At 42.6% G+C, this 15760-nt stretch overlaps 1 protein-coding gene across 2 annotated transcripts in view; it reads left to right on the forward strand.

Annotated features, from left to right (window-relative positions):
* The window catches only part of NBEAL1 (neurobeachin like 1), a 290887-nt gene that overhangs the window by 89104 nt on the left and 186023 nt on the right, over positions 1-15760 (forward strand). For both annotated transcript variants that reach the window (XM_068245018.1, XM_068245019.1), the window contains exon 3: positions 14422-14513. In XM_068245018.1, coding sequence (XP_068101119.1) covers positions 14422-14513 — 92 coding nt within the window. The remainder of the gene's footprint in view (positions 1-14421; positions 14514-15760) is intronic.

Genomic DNA, 15760 nt, shown 5'->3' on the forward strand with positions numbered 1-15760 from the left:
AAAAACTAGCCACTTCTTACACCACAGACTGACATTGCTATAGGCTGCAGTCTTACAAGAGAGATTCAAGCTGCTTACACACCAAGACGTTACAGGCGCACGTTAGTGCGCCTGTAACGCTCCCCCAACGCACAGCAATGTAACACAAGTGGGCTGTTCACACAGCCCACGTTGCGTTACATGTAACGCTGCACGTTCTCCGCAAAGTGCAGCATGCTACGGCGTTGGAGCGGCTATAGCCGCGTTAGACTGTTTGCACATGCGCAGTGGGGGGCGGAGAGGAGGCAGGGAGAGCCAGCTACAGTAGCCGCGCACATGGCTACTTAATATTCACTGCACTGGCGGCCGCTGATTGGCCGGCGGGACCACGTGATGCAGAGTGTCTCGCTCCGCATCACGTGGACCCGCTGGCCAATCAGCGGCACTCTAGGAGACATTATAGGAATCGAGCCACCTAACGCGGCTCACTCTACTGTCGGCTCTTGCAGCACCATACGTTGTGTTAGGTGCACGTAATGCGACCTTAACGTAGCACCTAACGCAACGTCTTGGTGTGCAAGTAGCCTCATTCTTTGCCATCCTCATCGCTGTCTGAACAGTGCTGTGAATCATGCAGGCAGCCATTCAGGCAGAGCTTGACTTCCTATACACTGTGATTTTGGTCATGAAGCAAAATTGCACACAAAAAGGTAATTAGATGGTTTATTTAGATCTGTGCATGGGAATGGGCTTTAGCAATTTGTGTGTTAAAGTGTAACTGTCAGGCATAAAATAAAAAATTCTTTATTTTTATCTAGTAAACAAGTAATAAGGGTGCTTACCAGGCATTCCAAAAGTTAAAATCTCTATTACTTTTCTTGTTTGTTTATAAATGATCATTCCCCAGTTTACCTGACTCTTATTTGGTATGTTGCCGCAAAAAGGAAGTTGCAGGGCATGCTGGGTTGTTTTTTTGCTTCTTTATTTCCCCTCAGACTAAACTAACGTACAGAAGCAAAAAAAGACAACCCAGCATGCCCTGCAACTTCCTTTGTGCGGCAACATACCAAATAAGAGTCAGGTAAACTGGGGAATGATCATTTATCAGCAAGAAAAGTAATAGTGATTTTAACTTTTGGATTGCCTGGTTAGCATCCTTATTGCTTGTTTACCAGATCAAAATAAAGAATTGATTTTTGATTTTATGCCCGACAGTTACTCTTTAAACATGTTTATTGTCACCAAACTGAAACCCTGTGACCTTTACAATCTGTCCAATACATACTTGGTCAAGCAGTGTGCTTTGATGTAAGTTGGAATAGATGATACTAAGGAGCGCTAACCTCCCACAGAAGCTGCTGGTTAATTTCTACAGATGCACTATGGTTCTGACCAATTGCATTACGGCCTGGTACAACAGCTGCACGAAGGCTATTTGAGAAGCCCTGCAGCAAGTTGTTAAAACAGCAGAAGCCATTATTGGCACTGAACTACCATCACTGGAACTTTTGTATAATACTCGCAGCGTGAGAAGGGCCAAAAACATTATCAAGGACAACACTCCCCTGGAAATGCCTTGTTTGAGCTCCTTCCATCAGGTAAACGTTTTAGATCAATCCGCACACACACAAACAGACTGAAAGACAGCTTTTTCCCATCCGCCATAAACTTGATGAACTCTGAATCCTCTCTGAAATAATTAACACTGTGTACAAATTGTTTAAACATCTGTAATACCTGGCACACTTGTATAATTTCTTCTCTTCCTTGTTACTATCACTATGTTCCCTATATGCACCGTGGGGTTGTCATGAAAAGTAATTTCGTTGTGTTACACAATGGCAATAAAGTAAATTGAATTGAATACACCCTGATGTGTAAGACGTTTTTGTGCCATGCCATAGACTACCGTATATACTCGCAAGCAAGCAGACCCGCATATAAGCCGACCCCCCAACTTTTACCTGAAAAAACAGCAAAAAATGATTGACCTTCATGTAAGCCGGGGGTAGGAAATGCTGTCAGTGTGATTCCCCCCCAGTGTGTCCCGGTATAGCTAGTATAGTGCCCAGTATGGGTAGGTGGTGCCTCAGTATAGCTAGTATAGTGCCCAGTATGGGTAGGTAGTGCCCCAGTATAGCTAGTAAAGTGCCCAGTATAGCTAGTATAGTGCCCAGTATGGGTAGGTAGTGCCCCAGTATAGCTAGTAAACTGCCCAGCATAGCTAGTATCGTGCCCAGTATAGTTAGTATCGTGCCCAGTATAACTAGTAAAGTGCCCAGTATGGGTAGGTAGTGCCCAGTATAGCTAGTAGAGTGCCTAGTATAGCTAGTAAAGTGCCCAGTATAGCTAGTATAATGCCCAGTATGGGTAGCTAGTAAACTGCCCAGTATAGCTAGTAAACTGCCCAGTATAGCTAGTAAACTGCCCAGTATAGCTAGTATCGTGCCCAGTATAGCTAGTATCGTGCCCAGTATAGCTAGTATCGTGCCCAGTATAGCTAGTATCGTGCCCAGTATAGCTAGTAAAGTGCCCAGTATGGGTAGGTAGTGCCCAGTATAGCTAGTAGAGTGCCCAGTATAGCTAGTAAAGTGCCCAGGATAGCTAGTAAAGTGCCCAGTATGGGTAGGTAGTGCCCAGTATAGCTAGTATAGTGCCCAGTATGGGTAGGTAGTGCCCAGTATGGGTAGGTAGTGCCCCAGTATAGCTAGTATAGTGCCCAGTATGGGTAGGTAGTGCCCCAGTATAGCTAGTATAGTGCCCCAGTATAGCTAGTATAGTGCCCAGTATAGCTAGTATAGGGCCCAGTATGGGTAGGTAGTGCCCCAGTATAGCTAGTATAGTTCCCAGTATAGGTAGGTAGTGCACCCCCCGCTCCCCCCATGGCCGCCGCTGCTATTACCTTAGTTTGGCGCCGCTTCCTCTATTCCCCTGTCCTGCTCGTAGTAACTAGTTGACAGCAGTGCGCCTCACGGCGGCTGCTGTGATGAAGGAGGAAGCCATAGAGATAGCGCCTTCCTTTAGCTGCGATGTGTATCGCCATTACTATGGGAACCGCTCTCTCTACGGTTCCCTTCCTCATCACACAGCAGCCACCGTGGGGTGCGGTGCTTTGAATTAGTTACTACGAGCAGGACAGGGGTATAGAGGAAGCGGCACAAAGCTAAGGTAATAGCAGCGGCGGCTGTGGGGGGGAGTGGGGGGATTTCTGCCACATGACTTGCAAGCAAGCCGACCTCCCAACTTTTGACCCACTGTTTGGGGGTCAAAAATTTGTCTTGCTTGCGAGTATATACGGTAAATATATTTGCCTATGCAATAAGCAGAAGGAGATAGTAGGCCTATCTGTATTAAAATTTGGAAATTACTTGCCAGTTTAAGTACCCACCATTAATAGACTTATTTTACATATCTACTGTATATGCACCAATCAACAGTAAAAAGCTGAATACATATGAACAAACAAAATTATATTTAACACCAGCTTTATAGCAATGATTCTCAAGGCATTCCTGATATCAGTGGCTGAGGGTTAAAATTGAGTTACTGTACTGGAGTTATTCTACTATACTATCTGTCTGCAGGTTGTTTTATTACCGTATATAACCTAGAAATCCCATATCTTCAGAAGCGATTGGTAGAGATTCCCAATTATGCCACAATAATTTTAATTACTGTAACTCTGAAGATCATTTTTTTTCTGGAATGTTAAAGGTTTATTTACCACATCCAAAGATATTGATGGTCTTTTCTGATCTACACAAATTAAATCCACAGCTGATCAGTGTACAAAAAACAAACATTTGATCTGGCACCAGGGTGCATCTCTGCTTTTGAAATAGTGATAGTTTATGTATGATTTTCAGCTTATGGCTGTTGTATTCTTTTTCACTGCAGGGTCCTCTAATCTTGGCCATCTTCCCCTCTACACAGGAATACACATACACACTCTCCAGGGGAATACAAAGGACAGATTCAATTATTAACTGTATATAAAAATGTATTTGATTATTTTTATTACATTTCTTGATTTAGGGGCAAGTTTTGAGGTACGCTTTAAAGCACAGCGCAGATGTGTGTAACAAAATCACTGTGCTCTGCACTGTTTAATTTGGTCTAATGAGCTCCAGTGACTCTACCAAGAGTCGGCTATGCTTCAGTCTGTGGAATCCCCTACCACCTACCAACACCTCTCCCTAGCTATGGTATACAACAGCCTTTATAGGAGAGTGGTTGGGTGCAGCTGCAGCAGGAGGAAGGAATATAAAGATCCAAAATAATGCTTTTAATATTTTAATGTGATCTATTCCATTATATTAGGTCTACATTTTCTGGCTCTAATTCTCCTTCACTTGTCAGTTGATGCATTTGTTTGTCCAGTATTGATCAATATGTTACTGATGTGGGTGAGGCATGACTTGGTGCAGGATTGATCAGTATGTTACTGATGTGGGTGGGGTATGGCTTGGTGCAGGATTAATCACTATGTTACTGTTGTGGGTGGGGTATGGCTTGGTGCATGATTGATGAATATGTTACTGTTGTGGGTGGGGCATGGCTTGGTGCAGGATTGATGAATATGTTACTGATATGGGTGGGCATGGCTTGGTGCAGGATTGATGAATATGTTACTGATGTGGGTGGGGTATGGCTTGGTGCAGGATTGATGAATATGTTACTGTTGTGGGTGTGGTAAGGCTTGGTGCATGATTGATGAATATGTTACTGTTGTGGGTGGGGCATGGCTTGGAGCAGGATTGATGAATATGTTACTGTTGTGGGTGGGGCATGGCTTGGTGCAGGATTGATGAATATGTTACTGATATGGGTGGGCATGGCTTGGTGCAGGATTGAGGAATATGTCACTGATATGGGTGGGCATGGCTTGGTGCAGGATTGATGAATATGTTACTGTTGTGGGTGTGGTAAGGCTTGGTGCATGATTGATGAATATGTTACTGTTGTGGGTGGGGCATGGCTTGGTGCAGGATTGATGAATATGTTACTGTTGTGGGTGGGGCATGGCTTGGTGCAGGATTGATGAATATGTTACTGATATGGGTGGGCATGGCTTGGTGCAGGATTGAGGAATATGTCACTGATATGGGTGGGCATGGCTTGGTGCAGGATTGAAAAATATGTTACTGATGTGGGTGCGGCATGCTTGGTGCAGGACTGTTCCATCTATTCCATTATATTAGGTCTACATTTTCTGGCTCTAATTCTCCTTCACTTGTCAGTTGATGCATTTGTTTGTCCAGTATTGATCAATATGTTACTGATGTGGGTGAGGCATGACTTGGTGCAGGATTGATTAGTATGTTACTGATGTGGGTGGGGTATGGCTTGGTGCAGGATTAATCACTATGTTACTGTTGTGGGTGGGGTAGGGCTTGGTGCATGATTGATGAATATGTTACTGTTGTGGGTGGGGCATGGCTTGGTGCAGGATTGATGAATATGTTACTGATATGGGTGGGCATGGCTTGGTGCAGGATTGATGAATATGTTACTGATGTGGGTGGGGTATGGCTTGGTGCAGGATTGATGAATATGTTACTGTTGTGGGTGTGGTAAGGCTTGGTGCATGATTGATGAATATGTTACTGTTGTGGGTGGGGCATGGCTTGGTGCAGGATTGATGAATATGTTACTGTTGTGGGTGGGGCATGGCTTGGTGCAGGATTGATGAATATGTTACTGATATGGGTGGGCATGGCTTGGTGCAGGATTGAGGAATATGTCACTGATATGGGTGGGCATGGCTTGGTGCAGGATTGATGAATATGTTACTGTTGTGGGTGTGGTAAGGCTTGGTGCATGATTGATGAATATGTTACTGTTGTGGGTGGGGCATGGCTTGGTGCAGGATTGATGAATATGTTACTGTTGTGGGTGGGGCATGGCTTGGTGCAGGATTGATGAATATGTTACTGATATGGGTGGGCATGGCTTGGTGCAGGATTGAGGAATATGTCACTGATATGGGTGGGCATGGCTTGGTGCAGGATTGAAAAATATGTTACTGATGTGGGTGCGGCATGCTTGGTGCAGGACTGTTCAGTATGTTACTGATGGTGGTGGTACATGGCTTAGTGCAGGACTTGGCAATTTGTTACTAGTGTGGGTGGCACATGGCTTGGTACAGGACTGATCAATATGTTACTGATGGGGTGAGGCATGACTTGGTGCAGGACTGTTCAGATTGTTATTGATGTGGGTAGCGCATGGCTTTGTACAGGACTGATCAATGTTACTGATGTGGGTGGCGCATGGCTTTGTGCAGGACTGTTCAGATTGTTATTGATGTGGGTAGGGCATGGCTTTGTACAGGACTGATCAATGTTACTGATGTGGGTGGGGTATGGCTTGGTGCAGGGCTGATCAGTTTGTTGCTGATGTGGGTTGGGCATGGCTTTGTGCTGGACTGATCAATATGTTACTGATGTGGGTGCAGTGTGGCTTGGTGCAGGACAGATCAGTTTGTTACTGATGTGGGTGTGGCAGGACTGATCAGTATGTTACTGATGTGGGTGGGGCATGGCTTGGTGCCGGATTGATAAATGTTACTGATGTGGGTGGGGCATGGCTTGGTGCAGGATTGATAAATGTTACTGATGTGGGTGGGGCATGGCTTGGTGCAGGATTGATAAATGTTACTGATGTGGGTGGGGCATGGCTTGGTGCAGGATTGAGCAATTTGTTTCTGATGTGGGTGGCACACGGCTTGGTACTGGACTGATCAATATGTTACTGATGTGGATGTGGTAAGGCTTGGTGCAGGACTGATCAATATGTTACTGATGTGGGTGGGGCATGGCTTGGTGCAGGACTGATCAATATGTTACTGATGTGGGTGGGGCATGGCTTGGTGCAGGAATGATCAATATGTTACTGATGTGGGTGGGGCATGGTTTGTTGTGGGACTGATCAATATGTTACTGATGTGGGTGGGGCATGGTTTGTTGTGGGACTGATCAATATGTTACTGATGTGGGTGGGGCATGGCTTGTTGTGGGACTGATCAATATGTTACTGATGTGGGTGGGGCATGGCTTTTTGCGGGACTGATCAGTATGTAACTGCATACCATTTGTCTGTGGAAAGCAGCTACGTGTAGCCAGGAAATTCAACTCTCCTCCCAGCTTAGATCCTCTTGACTTGGTTTGCTAAGATCACCTTTGTGCATCCAGGGAGACCTGCAAGGGACAAAAGATTAGACATGTCTGTGTGCATATGTCAGTTTGGCATTCCCATCTAATTGATTACTTCTTGAGAAATCAGTTGAAACTCTCAGCATTACACGTAGATCCCCTCATGTATTCACAGGTTAATTGACCTTTCCATTTGTGAGGATTCTGGTCACTTCCAGATGATGTATTCAGGCCTCTTAAACATGTCATGCTTCACCTGGACGTAATAAAGGATTGCTGTATGTATTGTGCAGCGAGCTGGGAAACAGCTGCTTTTGGTACATTACATTTACAGTACAGTCTGGCTGGAAATTTTTGTGAAATCAAATATTCTGCTGCCAGTGCCAAGACTTTCATGGGAAAAGTTTGTAAGGCATTACATAATTGCATGACTTTATATATCGCTTAGCTCACATTCTGGGGAGCAGCAGCATATTAAATGAATGGATGATGAAAAGCAATGTAAATAACAAATGCTGTCTGGGTCTGTGTATCCATGTTCATATCCCTGTTTTTTTTTTCTTTGTTAGGTGATCTCATATTAAAGCAAGCACGAGCTGTAGACTTATGGAGCGCATTGCGTACTTGAGATTAATGTTGCACTACAACATGGAAGGAATGTTTTGCCCTGCCCTTATTGCACTCCCTGTTTTGGCATTGCTCCCAGATCACTTTTCCTCAGAAGAATTTCAAATGATTCTTAATGTGACCATGCAGAGTAATTAATTGAAACCCTGAAATACCAGTTTAGATGGATGAATATTTAGAAAAGTAGCAGAAACTGAACAATTTAGAAAAATAGCGTAAAATTGTCAACTTTTTTTTGTCACTGCAATAGGGTTAAAGTGAACCGAGCATCATTTTTAACACCCAGGGCAGCTCTATAGCAAATTAAAAATGCATTCTAAAAATGTGGTTTATTATTAAAAAAAACTTTCAATTTACCTAATTTTTTTTTACATCTAAGGGTTAAAATAGCCACTTTGTCCGTCCGCAAAGGACCTGCGGTCTCTGAGCAGGAGATTGTGGAACACAGATAAGAAATCACCTCATTAGACTTAACTGACCACAAACAAACCCCCATTGTACTTCAAACAGAAAACATCAGTTACAGTTGAAGAATTTCGCACCTAGCCTGGACAATGCTAGTTGTAAAACAGCAGGGGTTGAGCTTCTGAACAATGGCAGCCCTTGCAGCTATTTGAAGCCAGGAGCTGCTTAGTTCACTTTAAGAATCTAGGCTACAAATGTCAGTTTCTCTGCAGTCTGACTAAGGGTTAGTACTACAGTGACCAGGCATCCCAGTTTACCTTGGACATGTCCCAGAATTAGTTTCACTCGTCCCAGGCACAAATATGTTCTGGCCAATGACCTGTGGGCCCCAAGTTGTGCCAGGTGGGCATCCGAATGTGTGTGTACTAGGTGAGTGAAGGACAACACAGTGAGCAGTGGTTTTGACGAACCTTAGAAAAAGTCAAGTAAATGGTTATAGTTTATGTACAAGTATATGTACATGACAAGTTGTCAGAACTGCACCACACACATCCATGAACAAATAACATTTCCAGCGTTGGAACAAGATAAGCCATATAGTAGAAGATAGAGATAAACGAACCTTCCTTTTTAAAAAAAAAGAGTTGCAATAAAGTATATACATTGCTCAAGGGTTATGACCAAAACAGCACCACACTTATGTATATTCAAAAATGAAACCATATTTATTAATCTTCAAAAAGCACCATCATATAAAAACATCTAAAAACACAATAGGACACCTCATATCATAATAATAAACATATCATATATATTCATATTGTATATAGGCTCTAATGGAGCATGAAAAAATGGATAGACAAATCACCTGGGTAGCTCAATATAAGAGCTGCCTCAGGGATAGAACCCGGGTTCAGAGAGCCTAATCTCAATTAAAGTGCATGCGTGATCAGTAGAGTGAACCAATAATTCATAGCAAAAAAAGGGAATAAATAATAAGAAATATCATATAATAAACAGTGAACAGTGTTATAAAGTGCTATACGTGCTAAAAATGATCAGCCCCTAGATAACCATGGATGCTGAAATGAAAACTAAGTGAGTTGATGCTGAGACCCACGCAGCAATAATAAGTGGCAGATGGAGCGAGGCTTACGTGACCCGGGAAGGGATGAACCAGCGAGGTGTCCAATGCAGTGAAGAGGCCCCCGGCAGACTACTCTACCGGTGTCGCGGCAGTCACGCCGCTTTATCAAGAGAAACGGGACCCCCCTTCTCTTGATAAAGCGGCGTGATTCCTGTTTATCTTGATAAAGCGGCGTGACTGCAGCGACACCGGTAGAGTAGTCTGCCGGGGGCCTCTTCACTGCATTGGACACCTCGCTGGTTCATCCCTTCTCTTGTCAGGCGGTAAGTCGTAGTTAATATCCCAAAAATCCCAGACCTTACGAAATTGTCCTGCAGACTCATTAACCAAAGATGACAGTCCATCACCCAGATCCTTCTTATGCAAAGAATGACCTCCTCTAGGGTAGGGGGATGCCTATCTTTCCATTTACCCGAAATCTGCATTCGTGCTGCAGTTAAAATGATTTAACATTTTCTGAGTATGGGCTCTAAGCCCTGAGGGGGACTTACCCAGGACATAAGCCCATGGATCTAATTGGACATTTTTCCTAAAAACTTTAGTGATCAAGTCGGCTATGTCCTGCCAGTAAGATTGAATTTTTGGACAGAACCAAAGTATGTGAGCCAACGATGCCCGATTTCCACAGCCCTGCCAACACAGATCTGAGGTTGTTGGAAATAGTCTATGTAAAACTACAGGGATATAGTACCAATTGAACATCAATTTGTATATGTTTCCCTTTACAGTTGTGCAAATGGAGGATTTCCTGGCATTATCCTAAATTTTCTCCAAGTCAGTGTGATCCAAAGATTCATCAAATTCCCCTTCCCAATATGTCATATATCTGTGCCTAACAGGTTGTTGAGACCCCTTTAATGAGAGGATAGCATACAATTTAGAAATAGATTTGGATGGTCTTTGAGATTCTAAAGTCATTTTCTCAAAATTGTAACACAGGAGCGAAGTTGTAGGTATGGTAGAAAAAAAAGAGGATGGGTATTTAACCATTTCAGCCGCGCGGACGTGAGCTTCACGTCCGCAACGGCAGGTGCTAGAGCCGCAGGGATGGGCTAGTCACGTCCCTGCAGTTTGGGGGGGTCTGCAATCAGATGCCCGCGATTGCGCTGCTGCTGCTAGCAGGGGGGATTGGCTACAGGGGACAGTCCCCTGTGCCAATCCGAGCATGTCCGCCGAGAATCAACACTGTTTTTGTTCATTTTCGCCGCCTGATCGTTAAATTTATGAATGGAAACCATGTTTCCATTCATAATCTCCCCACCACTTGTTACAATGTAACAATACATAGCGTAATTGTACGCTACATAGAATTTTGCTCAGCGGGGACATCTTGTGGCCAAATAGTAAAATATACCTACTGACTATAGGGAAAAAAAATATCTATGTCAAGAGGGCATTTTATTATTAAATAATGGGCTCAAAATTAGCTATGGATGTAAAACTGAAAAAATGCACCTTTATTTCTAAATAAAATATTGTGACCATACATCATACTAGGGATATAATTTTAATGTTGCAATAACCGGGACAAATGGGCAAATAAAATGTGTGGATTTTAATTATGGTAACATGTATTTTTAAACTATAATGGCCGAAAACTGAAATAATGTTTTGTTTTTTTTTCGTTTTTTTTGTATTATTGCTGTCAAAATGCATTTAGAATAAAATAATTTTTAACATAATGTACCACCCAACGATAGCCCAATTGGTGTCGGAAAAAACAAGGTATAGATCATTTATTTGTGATAAGTGGTGATAAAGTTATTGGGGAATGAAAGGGAGGAGCGCTGAAAGGGGAAAATTTCTCTCGTCCATAAGATGAAAATTACCCGCGGGCTGAAATGATTAAATTGGGATTGAAAGGCCCGGGAATGAGAGAAAGGAACTTGTAGAGGAGTCACACAGGTCTTTGAGATAGTATATATCAGGATATTCTGAATAATGGGATACAAGTGTAATGGCATCAACAGGACAATTGGGGATATCCAAATTGCCTTAGTAAAACGCACTGTATGCAAGTATAGAGGAGGGGTCCCAGAGATAGATTTATTTCTCCAAAGTATAGAACCTATGAGCAAGGTAGGACCGACGCTTGCTGCGCCTATTTATGCCTTAACAATTTAGCTGACCATTCAATGGCTTGTCTCAAATGAGAAGCAAGGTAGTACAATCTAAAATTGGGGACCGAAAGCCCCCCTCTAGTTCTATCAGATTCCATAACTGAATATAGAGCTCTGGGCCTCCTCCGGCCCCAAATACACCTTCTGATATCCTTTTGAAGTTTGTCCAAAACTTTAGAGGGACCTTCACTGGAAACGTCTCAAACAGGTACAACAGACAGGGTAATACTGTACATTCTTTTTTACCGAGTAAATTTTCCCAATCCAGGAAATCCCATAAGAGGACCAGCGATCAAGGTCATTCTCAATCTTCTTTAGCATTGGGGGGAAAATTAGACCTATACAAGCTGCTATAAGAGCCGGTGCGATTAACTCCCAGATATCTAATAGAATCAGTTTTCCATCTAAAGGGAAAATGTTGTTTTATGGAATTTAAGTCTGCTTCGGGAATATGTAGTGGGAGTGCCTCCGTTTTATCTGGATTAATCTTGAACCCAGAAATCTTTTCAAAGGAGTCTATCAGTTGGAGCAGATTCGGCAAAGAGATTAGGGGTTGTGATAAAGTCAGCATCACGTCATCCGCAAACAACGTCCCTTTATAATTGACACTTCCTATCTGTATACCCTTAATATCCTGCCTAATAGCCGCCGCTAAGGGTTCGGTGCATAAGGCAAATATTAGTGGGGATAGCGGACATCCCTGCCTTGTTCCATTTGAAAGAGAGAAATAAGATGCCGACGCCAAGGGGATCTTTATTACCATCTCCACTCCACTGTACAAACCCCTTATAGAGGACATGAAACTACCTTGGAAACTAAAGTGGTCCAAGATACGGAACAAATAAGGCCAAGCGACCCTGTCGAAGGCCTTCTCCGCATCCAAACTCAGGAGAGAAGGCCTCAGAGAGGATCCCGCCACCTGAATCAGATCAATGCAAATGTTATTCCCAGATTGTCTCTGTGGGATAAAACCCACCTGGTCGCTGTCCACCAGGGAAGCAACTACCTCATTAAGGCGGTTAGCCAATATCTTGGTGAAAATTTTAAGGTCCGAATTTAACAAAGTTATTGGGCGGTAACTTTTCAGATCAAGGGGATCTTTCCCATCTTTTGGTATTACTGTAAGTAGTGAGCTTTTCATGGAAATAGGGATAGGAAAGCCGTCCATAAATGAATTAATTAATTTCACCATATGAGGAATTAAGATATGTTGAAAGCGTTTATAATAAATATATGATAGTCCATCGGGACCAGACGTCTTCCTTATTAGGTAGTTCCTTAATAACTAGTGCTACTTCCTCAAAGCTTATTTCAGCATTTAAGCCTACTAGTTGGTTCTCAGAAAGCTGGGGTAAGGTGGCATCATTCATAAAAGCCTGAAAACCCTTATTTGTATAAGAGCTATTCCCATCCTTACGTACATTATAAAGATAAGCGTAAAAGTCCTCAAAGATTTTGGACACATGATCAGGATCAGAAGAAGTAATACCGCTCAAATTTCTTAAGGCGTAAATGATTCTGGCATTTTGCTCTTTACGCAATCTTTTAGCTAAGAGTGTGTGCCTTATTCCCTTTGTCATAATAGAGTTGACGAGTCCAGTTCAGGGCACGCTCAGCAGCATGTATTTGTGTTTCCTGTACTTTAAGCTTAGCTGTCTGCCATTTTTCATAATTAGCCTTAGAAGGATTCAATCTATATCGACCCTCGGCCTGCTTTAATAGATCCAATTTCCACCGCAAAACAGCCTAAGTGCCCCTTTTCCTTTTAGCGCCAGCTCCAATTGGACACCCCCTAATGTAGGCTTTATGTGCTTCCCACAAGGTGAACATCTGTGAGACTGGACCTGCATTCAGGGAAAATATTAATTTAAATCCTTAGTAAGAGTAGTGAGTATTTCATCATCTTCCAAGAGAGTTTCATTTAGTCGCCAATGATAATACAAGCACATAATACTTACATTCTAACAGATAGGTCATCTTAAACTTATAGGGGTAGGATGGGCATAAGAGAACATATATGCTAGAATTATCCTTAAAGTAAGTTAAAATCCTACTTTATCCAACATGTTTTGAGGGATTTGCCAGACTTTTTTTTTGTTTTATTACTGTGTATATTTTAAATGTATCTTGCTTTCTGTATGAAATGATGGTAAATGTTCTCAATAAGAACACAGGCAGAAATAAAGAAATGTTATTTTTTTGTCTGTTTTACTAGAAAAAGCAAGTTTAAGTAGTTACCTTTGTCCCTGTTAGCAGAATTTTCATTTGCTTCTGTTTCCTGCACAATTGTTACCAATGCAGCACTGTCAGACAACTCATGCAGAAAATTGATAGACAAGTGTGGATCCAGCCTAAGTGCTGGCTGAAACTGCGAGCACATTTCTAAGCACTTGTGATTTAAAAAGCACTTGCTAATGTAATCCTATGTGCGTGTTTTCACTTGAGCTATGTGATTTTTGTCACACATAGCATTGCATTCGCAAGAGCTTCTCAAATCATTGGGACTCAGAAAAGCTGTTGTAGTGTGAACCAGCCCTAGTCTGTGTGCACACAGTACATTAAATTTGGCTTTGGCCACTAATCAGCCCGGTGGATTGGCTTGGCCCAGCGCTGTCCAAAAGCATTGTCCTTTTTATATTTACACCGCCCTCTGCTTGAGATGCCTCACCCTGATCTGTCTGCGACGATAGCCTGCAGTGTTGCCCGAGAGTCCCGATCCCTGCTGGCCGACATGCTACTAACCCTTCCTTATCATATCCAATTGGCTATAGTTGATCATTATATTAGTTTTCAGTGTTTTATGTATAGCAAGCTTTTTAGGGTTTGTATTGTGTAGATCAGTGTCATGGTGCACACCATCAGATTTTCTAGCCTACTTGAATGCCCTTATAATTTGAACTGTTTTTTTCTATTTTGATAGAATGTAAATGTTGATTCCTTGAAACTAATAGGTTGCTGCCACTTATATACATGTTTTTTTGTTTTACAGAAAGACCCTGACTACCTGCGACTATGGTTGGATAGTTTTGTTTCCAGCTACGAGCAGTTCTTAGATGTTGACTTCGATGATCTTCCAACTAGGTAAAAATCATAGAAAATGAACTTGTAATTCTGAAAACTGTAGTGTGTGTGCGTACATGCGTGCACATGCAAATGTAAAAATATACACATGTATATTTAGTAGTGTAATTGAATATTTAATAAGAACATAAGCTCTGGTCAATGTCCTCAGTGAATTCCTGCATAACACCGAACAGATATACTAGCTTTTGCTACCCAGTGCCAAGTAATTATTTCTGATGTCTGTAGCAGAGTGAAGTACAGCACTATTTCCAATAAAACTGTGATGCTGTATAAAAATGAACACAAGATGCAAAGATTTTCAAATAAGGAAAAGCTTGTGCTTAATTGAATACAGTACAATGACTAGATTGCAAATGCTGACACTGAGAAATAATATTGTATTTTGGAGACAAAAATATATCAAAAAAATGAAGAGATCTACTGCAGCAGTAAGTGTACTGGGGTATACTGATTTCTCAGTGCCGGGATCTTCCTATCCTTTCAGTGCGGCTCGGTCAGTGTGCATTAGCACCGATGATGTCGCCAGGGAGCCAACTGAGGGGAGCTAATGCACGCTAAACAAGCCACACTGAGAGAATAGGAAGGTCCAGGCACCTGGCTGTGGAATCAGTATACCCCAGTACACTTTCTGCTGCAGTAGTGAGAGGAGATAAAGCGCCCAACGGTGGTATCGGTATAGGCTTTCCACTGCAGTAGCTTTCCATACAGTCACGGGGAAGGAGAGAGGCGGGTGCTTGAGAGACATAGCTATAGCTTGGGAGCCATAGCGAAAGAGAGAAGTGGCCACCTACATATGAACATCCCGGCTACAAGTCAGAAGTTTAGGTCTGAGTCGAAGATAAGGTGACCTTCCAACTTTCCTCTATTGAAACAGACCTACATTTTTTGACTTATAGTTAAGTATATACGGTACCTGACTTTTAGCTTTTGGAGTGTCGTTACATGACTGATTCTGCACCTTGTAGTCCTACTCACTTGGTTCTAGTGAAAGTGCGATGCCTTCTCGGAGAAATGACTTAGCTGAGATGTTATTCAACCTCTTTCCTGGGAAAGTCGATGAAGGGTCCTGACTAGAGATGACCCGAACGGTTTGCTGGAGAACTTGTTCGCATGAACTTAGCTGGTTCGAGTTCGCGGTGAACCGTGAACACTTAGTTCGACCCGCCCCCTATACTACATCATTGGGCTAAACTTTGACCCTCTACATCACAGTCAGCAGACACATGGCAGCCAATCAGGCTGCA

Source organism: Hyperolius riggenbachi, chromosome 7, assembly GCF_040937935.1.
Source record: "Hyperolius riggenbachi isolate aHypRig1 chromosome 7, aHypRig1.pri, whole genome shotgun sequence".
Lineage (NCBI taxonomy): Eukaryota > Metazoa > Chordata > Amphibia > Anura > Hyperoliidae > Hyperolius > Hyperolius riggenbachi.